Below are 18,913 nucleotides of genomic sequence, written 5' to 3' on the forward strand. Positions count from 1 at the left end.
GCGGACGGGGATCAAACCCTGGACCTTTCGCTCTCCGGCGGACGCTCTACCACTAGACCACGGAGGCGGTCAGTTAATGAAGGTATGTTGTAGGGAAACGCGGCCGGGGTCGAACCCCGGACCTTCCGCTCTCCGGGCGGACGCTCTACCACTAGACCATGGAGGTGGTCTGGCCACTACATAAGCTCAGGTAAGCTAAAAAGTCTCAATCAGTGAGACTGAGGTTACAAAAGTGGATCTGACCGTTCCTTACCCTCGGCATGCTTCTCCTGCGTCATGAGACTGAGGATTGTCTTGGCGTATTCGTATGTCTGCTGCTCACTGGGCGCACCCGAGTACTCGCCATAGTTCGCCAACTCAGACGCTCCTCCAAGGTCACAGATGGTGTCACTGAAGGTGAAGGTTATTAACTTTTGATGTCTTGTGTCTGTATACATGTGTTTATACAACAGAGGGGTGTCTTGTGTCTGTATACACATGTTTATACAACAGAGGGATGTCTTGTGTCTGTATACATGTTTATACAACAGAGGGTTGTCTTGTGCCTGTATACATATGTTTATACAATAGAGGGATGTCTTGTGTCTGTATACATGTTTATACAACAGAGGGATGTCTTGTGTCTGTATACACATGTTTATACAACAGAGGGATGTCTTGTGCCTGTATACATATGTTTATACAACAGAGGGATGTATTGTGTCTGTATACATATGTTTATACAACAGAGGGAGGTATTGTGTCTGTATACATACGCATATATGACGGAGGCTCCGCCCCCAGCCACCATGGTCCAGATCCGCCCCTTCCTGTTGAGGACAGTGAGCTTCAGAGACGCCCCGCTCTTTGCATCCAGGTCAGCGATGTAGGCTTCCTGTCGACACGCCATAACACCATGTCACACGTTACCAGTGTTATCACTGCAACTATCATGATCTGACTGCTAATTTAAAACGTGTTCTAAAATACTTTTTTCTGCTCATCTTTGAAGATAACAAAATATAGTCAGCATTTCTTAACTGAATAGAGTTTATACCATAGTGGTGTTAGATTAGTGTTTTACTTTTAGCCGTACCATAGTTTATACAGATGATGCCTGTCATAGCTATGTTTATTTTGATCATATGATTGGGTTAAAAAAGATTACAACTAGGTTTTATATAGAAATTACACTTCATCTTTTTTAGCATAATTATAGGAACTCTAACCAAATAATAAAACAAGGGAACCGTAGGAATTTTAGGGATAGGGTTCGTGTCCAAACTGTACGAGGATGGGAACAGAACCCATGTCTTAGAGTAGCCAAGGGGCTTGAACACTATCTGCAGGGCCTCCCTGAAGGAAGTGTTACCTCCGGAAGAGCGTCGCGGCCGAATGGAGGGGGGAACTCCAACTCCCCCCACTTGGATTTACACAGGAACTCGGCACACTGGTCAATCTTGGCCGCCAGGTCGAGGATGTAGATCTTGCCTTCGGTCATGACTGGACAACAGAAAAGAGAGCAAGGTCAGGCACGACAAATAGCATGTGACATTTAGACATCAAAAATTATAAAATTACCAAGGAAAGCGTTATAGGAGTTGGCCTGCCAAATTTCAAAATCAGAATGAAAACTTCATACCGCTCCCAACAAAACGTTCATATAATACGTAAGGCGGAAAAGACTGGTTTACTTAAACATTGTCCACATGGCAAAACATTTAGATATGTATTTGCTGAACAAGAAATAATCTGTATGATCTTTTTATTTTAATCCTATTTCCCTCAAACCCCACCACTCCTAGTGGGATATTTCAACAACAAAACCAAGTCATGAAAGAAATCTATTTACTTAAAAAAAACCATTTCAACTACTGTGTTTGATTGTATGATTCAAAATAGGCTTTCTAGTATATCTTTTATATTTCGTCATCCCCACAGGGGGCATATAGAGATTATTATACAAGCATGAGTGTCAAAATACACATACTTCCATTTCCCCAGCAAGAGTGATAGTAATACTACTAATATATGATTTCTAACACAAATTCTGTAAAATCAGTTTGACACACATGCGAGACTAGTAATAGTAAAAATGCACTCATGACGACCGCCATCTTAGTAAATCACAATTGTCAAATGAAGTCAACAATCTTCAGCAGTTTGCAGTGTGACGTCTTTCCAACCTTACATCACAATAGGATTCAACTGATGTCAACAAAACACTAGTGTGTGTAAAGTAGTCTTTGCGCAAGTGCACAAACGACTTTTATGTACTCAGTGATTTCTAACCTTATGTAGGTAATAAAACATATTTCCTTCTAAACAGGTTACCATTTCTCTAGTGATAATAAGTTTAAGATAAGATAAATAATTTAAATGACAAGCAATATTAGTGCTACCTACCCAGAGGGTTGATCTCCATGTAGGTGAAGTGCAGGTCTTTATACACTTTGTACAGGGACAGGATGAACTTGGTCAGGGCACTGGAACGACAACACCACATTACCAGCCTGACCACGTGAACATTTACTCCAGCCTGACCACGTGAACATTCACTCCAGCCTGACCACGTGAACATTCACTCCAGCCTGACCACGTGAACATTCACTCCAGCCTGACCGCATGAACATTTACTCCAGCCTGACAACGTGAACATTCACTCCAGCCTGACCACGTGAACATTCACTCCAGCCTGACCACATGAACATTCACTCCAGCCTGACCGCATGAACATTTACTCCAGCCTGACCACGAGAACATTCACTCCAGCCTGACCACATGAACATTCACTCCAGCCTGGCCACGAGAACATTCACTCCAGCCTGACCGCATGAACATTCACTCCAGCCTGACCACATGAACATTCACTCCAGCCTGACCGCATGAACATTCACACCACGTGAACATTCACTCCAGCCTGACCACGTGAACATTCACACCACATGAACATTCACTCCAGCCTGACCACGTGAACATTCACTCCAGCCTGACCACATGAACATTCACTCCAGCCTGACCGCATGAACATTTACTCCCGCCTGACAACGTGAACATTCACTCCAGCCTGACCACGTGAACATTCACTCCAGCCTGACCACATGAACATTCACTCCAGCCTGACCACGAGAACATTCACTCCAGCCTGACCACATGAACATTCACTCCAGCCTGGCCACGAGAACATTCACTCCAGCCTGACCGCATGAACATTCACTCCAGCCTGACCACATGAACATTCACTCCAGCCTGACCGCATGAACATTCACACCACGTGAACATTCACTCCAGCCTGACCACGTGAACATTCACACCACATGAACATTCACTCCAGCCTGACCACATGAACATTCACTCCAGCCTGACCGCATGAACATTCACTCCAGTCTGACCACGTGAACATTCACTCCAGCCTGACCACATGAACATTCAGACCACATGAACATTCACTCCGGCCTGACCACATGAACATTCCCTACCGACATGGTTTTATTTAAAAAAGGCACGCACATCAAACATGCATTTACAAGCAGGGCCCTGTTCAACAAATTGACCTTAGCTCTGGGATTGTCCCAAGCCTATGTTCAATTACTGCAATTACTGCAATTACAATTGTCTTACCACAATGTGGAAGGTAAAGAGAGGTGAAATGGAGTAAAACGTCGCATACAAGATTTTTGCACCTTGTTTTTAGAGTGCCAGGCAGGGTAAAAACAAGTACCCTCTTTTAACGCCTCTTGATATGGTGAGGTCTGGGATCAAACCCCTGACCTTCCACTCTCCGGGGAGATGCACTAGACCATAGAGGCAGTAAACAATGTGGAAGGAGTTCTAGCCTTACAAGGGGTTAGTTCCGATATGGGCTCCTAATAACATACCCCTGTGCACCAGCTGGGGCCTTGGAGAGCAGTTGTGACTTGATGCTGTCTGCGGTGGGGTCACTCCCGACAGGTACTTCCAGCTTGACAGCCTGAGACACAGAAACAGGAGTGACTGAATGTTGTTTAACGCTGCAATATTTCAGCTTTATGATTGCAATAAATAATCAAGTCTGGAACAAGCAGACCTAATAGTTACAACCATGAGAAATGATTTATGCCTTTGGATTCATGACACCATAAATGGGATCTGGTGGTCACAGTGGGAACTGATTGGTCAGAATGGGATCTGGTGGTCACAGTGGGAACTGATTGGTCAGAATGGGATCTGGTGGTCACAGTGGGAACTGATTGGTCAGAATGGGATCTGGTGGTCACAGTTGGAACTGATTGGTCAGAATGGGATCTGGTGGTCACAGTGGGAACTGATTGGTCAGAATGGGATCTGGTGGTCACAGTGGGAACTGATTGGTCAGAATGGGATCTGGTGGTCACAGTGGGAACTGATTGGTCAGAATGGGATCTGGGTGGTCACAGTGGGAACTGATTGGTCAGAATGGGATCTGGTGGTCACAGTGGGAACTGATTGGTCAGAATGGGATCTGGTGGTCACAATGGGAACAGATTGGTCAGAATGGGATCTGGTGGTCACAATTGGATCTGGGTGGTCACAATGGGAACTGATTGTCACAATGGGAATTGGGTGGTCACATGGCATTTGGATGGTCACATTGGGAACTAGATGGACACAATGGGATCTGGCTGGTCACAATGGGATCTGTGTGGTCACAATGAGAACTAGTTGGTCACAATAGGGTCTGGGTGGTCACAATGGGAACTGGGTGGTCACAATGGGATCTGGGTGGTCACAATGGGAACTGGGTGATCACAATGAGAACTAGTTGGTCACAATAGGGTCTGGGTGGTCACAATGGGAACTGGGTGGTCACAATGGGAACTGGGTGATCACAATGAGAACTAGTTGGTCACAATGGGAACTGGGTGGTCACAATTGGAACTGGGTGGTCACAATGGGAACTGGGTGGTCACAATGGGATCTGGGTGGTCACAATGAGAACTAGTTGGTCACAATGGGATCTGGGTGGTCACAATGGGATCTGGGTGGTCACAATGGGAACTGGGTGGTCACAATGGGAACTGGGTGGTCACAATGGGAACTGGGTGGTCACAATGGGATCTGGGTGGTCACAATGGGAACTGGGTGGTCACAATGGGAACTGGGTGGTCACAATGAGAACTAGTTGGTCACAATGGGATCTGGGTGGTCACAATGGGAACTGGGTGGTCACAATGGGAACTGGGTGGTCACAATGGGAACTGGGTGGTCACAATGGGAACTGGGTGGTCACAATGGGAACTGGGTGGTCACAATGGGATCTGGGTGGTCACAATGGGATCTGGGTGGTCACAATGGGAACTGGGTGGTCACAATGGGATCTGGGTGGTCACAATGAGAACTAGTTGGTCACAATGGGATCTGGGTGGTCACAATGGGAACTAGTTGGTCACAATGGGATCTGGGTGGTCACAATGGGATCTGGGTGGTCACAATGGGATCTGGGTGGTCACAATGAGAACTAGTTGGTCACAATGGGATCTGGGTGGTCACAATGAGAACTAGTTGGTCACAATGGGATCTGGGTGGTCACAATGGGAACTAGTTGGTCACAATGAGAACTAGTTGGTCACAATGGGATCTGGGTGGTCACAATGGGAACTAGTTGGTCACAATGGGATCTGGGTGGTCACAATGGGATCTGGGTGGTCACAATGGGAACTGGGTGGTCACAATGGGATCTGGGTGGTCACAATGGGATCTGGGTGGTCACAATAGGGTCTGGGTGGTCACAATGGGAACTGGGTGGTCACAATGGGAACTGGGTGGTCACAATGGGAACTGGGTGGTCACAATTGGAACTGATTGTCACAATGGGAATTGGGTGATCACAATTCAGGCAACATGGTAACTCTCCCAGAAACCTTCAAGGTAATCTCAGGGAAGGTTAGCTAATAATGCCGAGATCCACTAAGTGTTTGTAGAGCTATGATAGCAATAAGTCTATGTAATCTATAGAGTAATGAGAGTTGTTGACCATTTCAGGGATTGTACCTTTGCATCAACATCACCGATGTCAATTCCTCCCTCGTGGTGGAAGAGAATGGAGTCAGCGTATCGGTGAGAGAATATACAAACATAGAATTCTTCATTCTGGAACACAAAAAAACATAAATTAGTTCAAATACATGTTCACAACAGTTCAAATACATGTTCACAACAGTTGATAATCTCCAAGTAACTCTTATAAGAATTTAGAAGTTGTATCATATGCTATCCATTATGTAGAAACAATGAACATCTGTCATATTATTGAATAATATCAAGCATTTTTATCACATACACAAGTAGTTGTTGGGAAATCAATATCAAATTTCTTAAATTAGATCACAGCTAATACAATGATACAATGGGTGTTCTTCATTTGGGTCATGCGTAGTACAATTACATCCAATATTGTACTCCAACCTTCCACGTCAACGCTGCTCAAGCTGCATGTACAATGGGAGTGACACAGGTGACTGGGCAGTGGTTTCATGGGCATTGAGTGGAGAGTGAAGAGTGCTGTTACGCTAACTCCTTGCACTGACATGCTCTCTGTGGAACTCAAGTATTTGGCCCCAAGACCAACTGTAGAAACTAACATTTTTAGGGCACCTGTCTTTAATATGATAACAAATAGCAAAACCCTAAAAAATGGCAAATTTCTAATAGTCCTTATGATACCTTAACTATTGGGCAGTTTGGCAAGGTCGACAGAACTAGTGCCAATTTCTATCACTGCTAAGGCAGATGGAGGAGTTGCCCTTTGTGATAAATGTGATATCCAGGGATTTATCTAGACAAGGCTCCCGTTGCTATCGTAAGGCTATGACTATCATAACTCCCATAGTTTAACATAGTCTTACGACAGTCGTAACGGTACAATTGTTTTATAAATCAGGACCCTGCTCAGAGGGAATATATTACCTTTCCTCAGTACCGGTATTTATGAAAATAACATTAAAAATATCCAAGTTTGAACAATGTAACTTTTTTCCCAATTTGGCTTCCAAAGGCACCAAGTTTGAATTCTGATATCTCTCTAAAGTAATGTCACTCATCCTCAATCGATTACAAGTTAATGTTTTACACATAATTAAGGACAGAAACAATAGTTTCAAACCAACAATTATCACAGACATGTTAAAGTGACTGTCAAACTCGGCCATAACACTGAAAGCCAAATCCTACACCAAGAAAGAAAGACAGAAACAAACAAAGTGCAGTCCAGCAAAATGTTCACGTCAGTTCTATTTCTCAAGTAGCTGAATAGAATTCATATGTTATGTCATATCATGCTCAGTATGTGGAAAGTGAGTTGGGTTAAAGCTGTTTTGATCAATATTCCAGTTATATCACGGCGGGCCAGCTTGATGAGAGATGAAAGCCTGAAGTGATGCAGGTCTTAGATGTTAATGTTTACCACTTTAGTGAAAGAAACCCTTCAGCACAGGTATGGTGCTCACAAATCTAGAACTCAATGATTCAAACCCACGACCATAGGTTTCTTATATGCCAAAGTACGCAACTCTGCACAGCAAACGGCGTTACCTTAGACAAATGGGCCACCCATGCCCCCTCAGAAACAATTTTATTGACAATATGTAATGTTTTTATCACACACATAAATAGTTGCTGGGAAGTCACTATCTAAACCTGAGCATGGGAAGATTGTATTTACCTGTTGATGAGCTACAAAAGGTTCGACGACAAAATGTTTCAGTTTTCCTGTTGAAGCTCCAATCTGTGAAAGGAAAAGAACAATGTTGTAACTACCAATAAGACATGTGACGAATGAATCAGTTGACATTTTACCTGAGCACTGGCCTGTACAGGCTGGAGTGAGTGAGTTGGGTTTTACGCCGCTTTTAACAGTATTCCAGTTATATCACGGCGTGTGAGCTTAATGTGGGAGGAAAGCCCGAAGTGATGCAGGTCTTAGACGTTTACCACTTCGGTGAAACCCACGAGCACGGTATGGTGCTGGCAAACCTAGAAACATAATCGGGGCGAACCAGGTTTCGAACCCACAATCATAGGTTTCTGTCGTGCCCAAGGGACGCAACTCTGCACAGAGAATCGCAGCACCTTAGACGACTGGGGCACCCGTGTCCCCTCCTAAATATCAATCAAATGGGCATCGATGGAACTCGGCAGCAAGCAAACAGGCTGGAGAAACATCAGGTCTGAAATCTGTTGTGACACAAATGTTTTACTTCTGAAATTAATGCAGCAATTCATTGACCAGTATTTCTGTTAGGTCAGGGCGTGTCAGCATGATGCTGGAGGAAGCCCAAGTGATGCAGGTCCTTGACCTGCCCCACTTCGGTGAAACCCACCAGCACAAGTATGGTGCTGAAAACCTAGAATCATGATCAGGTTACATTTGGGATTCGAACCTGTAATTTTCAGATGTTTGTCCCAACAAAGGGGTGTAACTCTGCACAAGGAATTATGTGACCTCTGACCCCAATTGGGGACTGCCCTTACCATCAAAAGGCTGGTTGTTTGGTGGACAAAGAACGGGAAGTGATATTAGTGCTGATGACCTAAGTTCTCATAGTTTATCACTGACTTTCAACAGTTAAGTGCAAAAATCACAATAAGGAATTGGGCCTGATACAATGTTACTCCAGTGCATTTTGAATAAGAATTCTGTTCAAAGATGTGTCTATATAGAAGAATCTTGTTTTGTAATAAAACTGTCTGCAGGTTAGTTTCGTGTCAGCAGACACATCAGAGTTCCTTCTCCACGGCTGAGCTTGACACAGTAGCCTTACCATAAACCATAAAATCCGGGCCCACTTGCACAAAGCGATCTTGGCGTGACGACTATTGTAAGCCCATGTTAAAGTAAGGGAGTTACGATCATCTTAGTGCAAAGATTGCTTTGTGCAAATGAACCCAGCATAACTAAATTGCCTCACAAACATTTTTAATCTGTGAAGATTAGAAAACCCATGCTTGCTGTTGAAGGCGACTATGGTTGTTGTAAGAGGCGAACAACAGGATCGGTGGTCAGACTTGCTGACTTGGTCGATGCATGTCATCCTATCCCATTTGCGTGGATTGATAAGGATGCCAATCACTGGATTGTCTGGTCCAGTCTCAATTATTTACAGACCACATTCAAAGAGCTGAAATAATGCTGAGTGTGGCATTAAAAAAACAACAAATCAAGTCACATCAAAATTAACCTGATGTGAAACGGGACAGAGCTACGTGGTGGAAGAGCTGAGATAGAGGTTTCAGACTACATGTACCGTATTCGACGTAATAAGCGCCCAGGGCGCTCTCAAAATTAGAATATGGGGGCTCTTATTAGCATATTATTTTGGTGAAAAAAAACCAGAGATGAAAGATAAATTTCGTGGTTTATGCTGACAGCCTGAAATGTTTATGTACGACAGATTTATTTTTCAAGAATTTAATTGCCAATGATTAAGGGTGCATATATAACATGAGTGAGTATTATACCCGAAAAAATCGGAAGGGGGCCAATTGGGATTGTTCACTGGCCAAAATATTAGCAAATATCGCCATGGGAGCTTATTAGAAGGGGGCGCTTTTTACGTCAAATATGGTACTTGATTTTCACAAACTTTCTGCGATTATGAGTATTATGAGATGAGAAATCTTTACAAATCTCTTAGTATACATGGCAAATGGAGCATGTCTCATAGTATACACTTCGTAATGATGCATGTTCTCTGACAAAACCTACAAAATCAATAACCGTTGGATGAATCTAATCATCACAGCTTCAAACCAGCATCATAATTTTCAATGGCAGCATAATGATCTAGCCACGACGGGTTGACGGAAGAAACTGGTGATCAATAGTTCTGTATGGTAAACGGTAATAATCAGCACCAATTACGGAAGGCTTGATGAATTCCTGATCAATAATACATGAAGCAAAACATGAAACATTCCTGGACAAGAAGCACACAGTTTAGGAGGCATTGTCACACGAGGAACAATCGTTATTAATGACAAGGTTCAGGATAATTAAACAACTAGTGCTTTGCTGGAAATAGATTCATTCCGTCAAGGTCAGAGTAAAGGTTATTAGTTACTGACTTCAGCGCTTGGCCTAATCTTTTTTTCTCAGATAGTCTTTGGACCAAATTAAAAGATTTACAAACAGTTTCAATAATTAAGACACATTTCCTCTATATGACGGTCTGTAAATAATGAAGTCTGGAGCAGACAATCCAGTGATTGACATCATGAGCATCGATCTACACAATTGGTTGGTTGGTTGGTTGGTTGTTTAACGCCGACTCAGCAATATTCCAGCCATATGACAGCGGTCAAATGGGATCGATGACATGCATCAACCAAGTCAGTGAGTCTGACCACCCAATCCCGTTAGTCGCCTCTTACGACAAGCATGGGTTGCTGCAGACCTATTCTAACCCAGATCTTCACGGGTCTCTACACAATTGGGAAACAATGACATGCATTAGTCAGCGATCCTGTTAGTTGCTTCTTTCGACACAATAAAACATAGGAGCCATGTCTTTGCTTTTGCTAGCTTAAAGTTTGATAATGTTATTGGATAATAAATGCCTATGTGTAAAATTCTTCATTGGAAATTTTCCTGCAGATACTATGGATCACATAATTAAAGTGTTTCTTTTATCAATTAATAATCAGACAGTGACAATCTCAGATGTTTATTAAAAGGAACAATATTGACATCTTGGCCTATTGATTCAAATGTGAAATAGAAGATACATATGTCTGGCCAAGGTAACCTACCGGTATATATAGAATATACCAGACAGCTGCTGAGACAGATCATCTGCCATGACGTCACAGAAACAATAACAGTATTTAACAAGATGGGAGAAAACAGCTGGATGACGACCAGGAATCAATGGCCGGTCGCCGTTATGTGGAAGCCAACTGCAGCAAACACAGCCTGGCTCAGAGTCTCATGCATGGAAGATCTCATGATTTATGTCCATTAATCCATGGCTGCATGGATTTATCCAAGGCTTCTTATGTTCAGAGAGCCAGCACTCTGTAATGACCCCTGAAGGTCACATCTGTCACAATGGTCATGGTTATGACAAGGCAAGATTATGTAGGGTTAGAAATTGAGGTGGGTCTTGGGGCCTTTGAGATTTGTTTGACTCCAGGGAGCACCTAAACCAACAGGGTTCATATACGATTAGCCTGGCACATTTCTATGAATTTTCCTTGAGTTTTATGCCAGCTTTCTATGATATATAACCAAATAAACTTTATTCAGTTGATTTAAACTTTCGCTTTCACTTTGGTCGAGGCATTCATTTGCTTGTCACTGATGTATCATGAGAAAAAAACATTAGTCTAAAAATATTTTTTCATGACTTTTCAATGACTTTTCTGTTTTACACTCATGGGAAACTCAGGTTAAAATTCCATGATTTTTCTCTGGACGTCTTTTCCTAAATACACTCATATTCATTACATTTCTTATACTTGAAGTATTCACCCATCCCCTTGAGCTCACTACAACCTGAGTTGTGTTCACACTATATATAAAACACATTCAGTATCTGTGGTGGTTCAAATTCAATTTTAATTATGCTGGTCCAAATCTGACAGCGACCTTGCTGGCCATTGGTGCATCTTCAGGGTAAGAGAATAATGATTAGCTACAGACTTGCCATCTGACTAAACATACTAAAGGTCAAAGTGGCAGTCCACAAGTCCTCCCTGAATATAACAAGACCCCGACGAGTCAACCTTAGTCTTGTCATGGGCTTGTTCATGGTAAATGACATTTGAATTGTGCTTTTCTACCTAAAGGATGAGGCTTCAAATTTATTCAACTTCAATGTCAGTGGCAAGTTTCTCTTTTTCACAAGATTGTACTCGTCAGTGTCCAGAATTAAGCCTTGAAGCTGTGGGTTCCTCTTCATAAACCTCAAGTTCAATGTTTAACATTAAGGGGACTCTAGATTCACATACTGAGGCAGGAACTTCCAAACATCCTGCCTCACAGCATTTAACTGTCCCCAAATACCTACAACAAAAACGCAAACCAGAGCTCCAGATAAGCTTTTGGTGTTGTGGGTATTTTACCCATGCAATTAAATCATTGGGTATCAGTAATTCTATCTGGGTATTCAAATTTCTGTTACCCTCTAGTTTTTACACATGTGGGTGTTTAAGTTAAATATTTAAAAACACTATTCATCTAGTCCCTGCAAACTGGTTTTGTGTGGGTTCGAGAGCTTTATAGGACTCAAAAATACCACGATACTTCCATAAGAAAGTGTGATGGCAAATGATCATGATGGTAACTGTCATCGTGGAGTTTGGCAAGGTTGGCGGAATGTCCGTATATAATTTCAAAATAAGTTCCTCATTTGCTAATCGAATACGCAGGGTTACTTCACAATATCTTGATGATGCGCACAAGTTTTATTTTTGAAGCGTATTTGTAACGTTTGTTGCATATTTGATACGCTTGAATATTATTTCACTGCATATTTCTGCATTTCTGATGTGTATTTTACGCAGATACGCAGCTTATCTGGAGCTCTGGCAAACTGTATTCTCATCTCTTTAAGAAATACACCATACCTGGTCCTTCCATACATTGCTGCTTCATGGAAATGTCTGTTGACAGATAATATATATGCAGATACCATGAACAGGTATATGCAGATGCCTTGAACAGATATATGCAGATGCCTTGAACAGATATATGCAGATGCCTTGAACACATATATGGAGATGCCTTGAACAGATATATGCAGATGCCTAGAACAGATATATGCAGATGCCTAGAACAGATATATGCAGATGCCTAGAACAGATATATGCAGATGCCTTGAACAGATATATGCAGATGCCTTGAACAGATATATCCAGATGCCTAGAACAGATATATGCAGATGCCTTGAACAGATATACGCAGATGCCTTGAACAATTTCTCACAAAATCGAAAATTTAATAATTTATTGTGCCGAAAGTTTGTGATAATGCTTACAAGTTTGTAGGGGTGGATATAAAAACCAACAATTCAAAATAAAACAAGACTAATATGTTCATCTTCAAACTATTCTTTCCCCTTCCATCCAGGCATTTATCAAATTTTATGTCAGAAAATACACTTCTAACTTCAGCTCCTCGCCATCTGCCCATCACACTCCGACTGTCAAAGCTGGCAACATGTCATGTCAGACAAGTTTCAGGACCAAGTTATCCTGGTTTCTAAAGTTGATAGGCTAGCAGAGGAAAACTATTTATCGTCACCGATCAATATTTGCTTGACCAGCCTCTGGCAAGTCAAAGTAAATAAAATGAGGCCATTTAGCCTCAGCCTGAGCAACACGCAGGCTTGTAGGGAGGAATGGACCGGGACCTGATGTCTGTGTGGGGGGTGTCGAGGCTGGGGACCTATAGGAAGCTGTACAACAGGAACAGTCTGTTGTGTCAGGGTGTCCTTGTACAACTGATGACTGCTGTGTTTTAGGGTGTCCTTGTACAACTGATGACTGTTGTGTCAGGGTGTCCTTGTACAACTGATGACTGCTGTGTCAGGGTGTCCTTGTACAACTGATGACTGCTGTGTAGGGTGTCACTGTACAACTGATGACTGCTGTGTAGGGTGTCCTTGTACAACTGATGACTGCTGTGTCAGGGTGTCCTTGTACAACTGATGACTGCTGTGTCAGGGTGTCCTTGTACAACTGATGACTGCTGTGTCAGGGTGTCCTTGTACAACTGATGACTGCTGTGTTTTAGGGTGTTATTGTACAACTGATGACTGCTGTGTCAGGGTGTCCTTGTACAACTGATGACTGCTGTGTTTTAGGGTGTTATTGTACAACTGATGACTGCTGTGTCAGGGTGTCCTTGTACAACTGATGACTGCTGTGTTTTAGGGTGTCACTGTACAACTGATGACTTCTGTGTTTTAGGGTGTCACTGTACAACTGATGACTTCTGTGTTTTAGGGTGTCACTGTACAACTGTTGACTGCTGTGTTTTAGGGTGCCCTTGTACAACTGATGACTGCTGTGTAGGGTGTCCTTGTACAACTGATGACTGCTGTGTCAGGGTGTCCTTGTACAACTGATGACTGCTGTGTCAGGGTGTCCTTGTACAACTGATGACTGCTGTGTCAGGGTGTCCTTGTACAACTGATGACTGCTGTGTTTTAGGGTGTTATTGTACAACTGATGACTGCTGTGTCAGGGTGTCCTTGTACAACTGATGACTGCTGTGTCAGGGTGTCACTGTACAACTGATGACTTCTGTGTTTTAGGGTGTCACTGTACAACTGTTGACTGCTGTGTTTTAGGGTGTCACTGTACAACTGATGACTGCTGAGTAGGGTGTCATTGTACAACTGATGACTTCTGTGTAGGGTGTCACTATACAACTGATGACTTCTGTGTAGGGTGTCCTTGTACAACTGATGACTGCTGTGTCAGGGTGTCACTGTACAACTGATGACTGCTGTGTTTTAGGGTGTCACTGTACAACTGTTGACTGCTGTGTTTTAGGGTGCCCTTGTACAACTGATGACTGCTGAGTAGGGTGTCATTGTACAACTGATGACTGCTGTGTTGTACAACTGATGACTGCTGTTTAGGGTGTCACTGTACAACTGATGACTGATGTGTAGGGTGTCACTGTACAACTGATGACTGCTGTTTAGGGTGTCACTGTACAACTGATGACTGATGTGTAGGGTGTCACTGTACAACTGATGACTGCTGTGTAGGGTGTCACTGTACAACTGATGACTGCTGTGTAGGGTGTCACTGTACAACTGATGACTGCTGTGTAGGGTGTCACTGTACAACTGATGACTGCTGTGTAGGGTGTCACTGTACAACTGATGACAGCTGTGTTTGAGAGCATCATGGCCATGGCAGATTAACCATATGTCAAATGAAAAATCAGTTGTTGTTTTACTTCTTTAAATAAATTAATATAGATTAAAGTTAACCTCTGGCATAATAAAGCATAATGGTATCTTGCCATATTTTATATCTGATAAGAGACAGACAAATTGATGTAGCTGTGGAAACAGATTACCGGCTAACTTTATCATCTGCACGGTATTGACATGAGACATAACCACGTTAACTTCTCCACCATCCTCAACACGAGACAACTTGGTTATCACAGAATTCAGGGGAATATACAGCTCCATAACTAGATGGTGTTCATATTTTCAGTGCCAGTAGACTGGAAAATGAGAGACTGCCCAGAAATATTTACTCCTTTGTCACAGTGAGGAATGCTGTTATTTCACACTGAGCAAAACAGGACTGTGTCTTTAGGAGTGTTCTATGCAGGTTCTATATCACACATATCAATATACATTATATAGCAGTGTGATATACTGACTATATCACACATATCAATATACATTATATAGCCGTGTAATATACTGACTATATCACACATATCAATATACATTATATAGTCGTGTAATATACTGACTATATCACACATATCAATATACATTATATAGCAGTGTAATATACTGACTATATCACACATATCAATATACATTATATAGTCGTGTAATATACTGACTATATCACACATATCAAAATACATTATATAGCCGTGTAATATACTGACTATATCACACATATCAATATACATTACATAGCAGTGTGATATACTGACTATATCACACATATCAATATACATTATATAGTCGTGTAATATACTGACTATATCACACATATCAATATACATTATATAGCAGTGTAATATACTGACTATATCACACATATCAATATACATTATATAGTCGTGTAATATACTGACTATATCACACATATCAAAATACATTATATAGCCGTGTAATATACTGACTATATCACACATATCAATATACATTACATAGCAGTGTGATATACTGACTATATCACACATATCAATATACATTATATAGTCGTGTAATATACTGACTATATCACACATATCAATATACATTATATAGCAGTGTAATATACTGACTATATCACACATATCAATATACATTATATAGTCGTGTAATATACTGACTATATCACACATATCAATATACACAGAAGTGTGGTATGCAGGTTCTATATCACACATATCTATATACACAACTGTGTGATATACTGACTATACTACACATATCTATACACACAACAGTGTCATATACTGACTATATTATACATATTGATATACACAACTGTGTGATATACTGACTATACTACACATATCTATACACACAACAGTGTGGTATGCGGGTTATGTCACACAGGAATCGGGAATATTGCCATCTACCTTGAAGTCTTTGCCCAGCTTGCCGTTGAGCCACTCCCTACAGCCGGCCAGGTCAGCCCCAGCCTTGATCAGCCCCAGCTTCCCCCGTCTCTTGATCAGCTGGTCTGGCTTCACAACCAGCTTCGACTGAAATAACAAGTACTTTCATGATTTCATAGAAGACGTGAAAGGGGGTCCAACGTCGTGTTCAAGATTATTGTACAGTAAACAACGATTATAAAGAACACGCTTATAACGAACAGACGGATGTAAAGAACTTACTTTTTTTGTTCTGACTATTTGCTGTACTTATGCTGTATATTTGCTTTTGACGGTTGTAATGAACTAAACTTAGTGGTGAGGTGAAATGGAGTTTAACGTTGTGTCCAAGATTATTGCACTTATATAGCGACATGCATGTACGTGTGTGTGTTTGTGTGGCTGCTTGTACTAGTCCAGACTGATGCCGATTTATAGTGCTAGCACACTGAGATACCATGCCGCAGTTTAACATGAATACCCCACTCAGACACAGTATACTGACTCCGAGCCGACCAGTCCTTGTTTTAGCCCCTTAATGCCGAGCGCCAGACAGGGTAACAACAAGTACCATCTTTAAACGTCTTTTGGTATGACGCAGTCGGTAATCGAACCCTGGACCAGACGCTCTACCACTAGACCACGGAGGCGGTCCTAAAATTAGTGGTCCCTCTGAGTTTAAGACTGTAATTACTGTACTAATATAGCAATGTGCATGCATGTTTGTGGTCCAGACTCAGACACATCATGCCAGTCCTTGCATTTTCACCTTAATGTTGAGCACCAGGAAGGGTAAAAACAAGTACCATCCAGTAACGTCTTCTGGAATGAAGTGGTCAGAGGATCAAACCACCGACCTTTCGTTCTCAAGGCAGAAGCTTTATCCACTAGACCACAGGCTGTCCTATTATTTGAAAGAATTTCACACCAAAATCTTTCAATCATCATGCAATCTTTGATGTATTTTAAAGAAAAAACACCCAGATCCTAAGCAATCAACAAATTCCATGTTGACATAACATGTCCACAATGCTCAAAATACATGAACCATATTTGTCAAATGTGATGTAAAATTAATTGTGTGTGCAGTGTCCAACCCAGAATTGAAAATCAAGGGGCGACTTGTCCCCCCCATCATGTAGAAAATAGGGGGGATTTTGAAAAAAGTAGGGGGGAATAACAGCTTTTTTCAAAAATGTCTTATTTTGTATTATGTACTGGAACATCATCATATTAAAATGTAACAGATCAGAATAAAGAACTGAAATGAATAACAATGCTTTGTGATTTTTTCTATCAGTAGTAATTACAGTGACTGTGGTTTCATCATTGTCTTTTTTAGAACATCTATTTTGATTATAAGAGTCTGTATTTTTTTTTTGCGAGCAACATTTTCACTATTCAAAAGATCGTCTGCAATGACAGTCGGCGATTCATATCGTGTGATTTCAGAAATGAAACTAAAACGAACTAAAATGCTCAAAAAAATTTCAGAACTATTCAAGATAGAATATTTATTGTCTTTTAACATCTTGTCACCAAAGGTTTTTGATTACTAAACAACAACATACAACATAATTTTTATCAAAGTTTTGAAACGCTTTCTACTAAAGTAAATTAAATTTCGTTTCCTATGCAAATCCTGTCGATAATTTATTCAGCAACCCAAGGGACGTAACTCGTAATCGAACTTCCGGTTATTATCGATCGGTCTTCAACAGTTGTTTACAATGTTTGCTGTGAACTGTCTTTCTTCGTTAATTGATTAAAGATTTAGTGAGTATTGAATCTAAAGGTAGGGATAAACAGCTGATAAAGTAAGTGACTGTACAAGAAATTACTGTGCGCGACAGATCGCGCATTGAGTGTTTTATGAGGGGCGATTTGATTTTTTTAGCGTGAATCGCGCAATCGTTGGTGTGTGTGGTGTGTGTGGTGTGTCTGGTGTGTGCGTGGACCGTGTCTGGAATACCCAGTCCACGACATATTACACCAGTCACAAAACGGTAATCACATGTATATGTACATGGAAACACTGAGGATTATTGCCTACCTCTGTGAGCAGCCATGGGTTCTCCTGCGTGAGTTTGTCCCAGTTCACACCTTCCGTCACCTCCGCTACTCTGTTCTTCATGGCCTCATCATTCAGGAACTTGTTCAAGAGTTCCTTCCCCTTGCATTCATATATCGCCTTGGCGGACATCTTGGATTGTTTCTGTAATTATTTTATTCTGAAATATAGAAACAGTAAGTCAAAAAGTTTTCTATAAATTCTGTAACATTCAAGCAAGTCAAGGATAGAGTTTTGCTTCTGACCATGGATATTCTCACTACTAAAGCACAGCATCAATGTTAACTACTATCGCATTTCCATCAAACCATGTACAGTTGCAATGCATGGATAGTTTGAGCAATGGTCACACCCTACATAGACAAACTTCGACTGGTCTTATGAGATTTTTTAGCTAGGGCTAAAAGACTGTTTAGCAAATCCATGTAACAGAAATAACAACCAGTGAACACTTTCCAAGCTGCCAGCTTAATACCGATATGATCAAACTAGTTCAACTGCATAACACCATCCTTCCTTCCTTCATTGAGTGTCAGCACACCAGGCCACAGCTG

At 41.6% G+C, this 18,913-nt stretch overlaps 1 protein-coding gene across 1 annotated transcript in view; it reads right to left on the bottom strand.

Moving 5' to 3' along the window:
• LOC139470248 (ATP-citrate synthase-like) overlaps positions 1–18,913 on the bottom strand; it is a 66,380-nt gene that overhangs the window by 29,104 nt on the left and 18,363 nt on the right. The window contains exons 2-10 of the mRNA XM_071252583.1: positions 18,342–18,519; positions 16,271–16,396; positions 7,658–7,720; positions 5,989–6,087; positions 3,858–3,949; positions 2,386–2,465; positions 1,352–1,482; positions 756–874; positions 254–390 (exon numbers count right to left, since the gene is read on the bottom strand). Coding sequence (XP_071108684.1) covers positions 254–390; positions 756–874; positions 1,352–1,482; positions 2,386–2,465; positions 3,858–3,949; positions 5,989–6,087; positions 7,658–7,720; positions 16,271–16,396; positions 18,342–18,491 — 997 coding nt within the window. The 5' untranslated portion in view covers positions 18,492–18,519. The remainder of the gene's footprint in view (positions 1–253; positions 391–755; positions 875–1,351; positions 1,483–2,385; positions 2,466–3,857; positions 3,950–5,988; positions 6,088–7,657; positions 7,721–16,270; positions 16,397–18,341; positions 18,520–18,913) is intronic.

The sequence above is a fragment of the Haliotis cracherodii genome, unplaced genomic scaffold (genome assembly GCF_022045235.1).
Source record: "Haliotis cracherodii isolate W230 unplaced genomic scaffold, xgHalCrac1.p SCAF_20, whole genome shotgun sequence".
Classification (NCBI taxonomy): Eukaryota; Metazoa; Mollusca; class Gastropoda; order Lepetellida; family Haliotidae; genus Haliotis; species Haliotis cracherodii.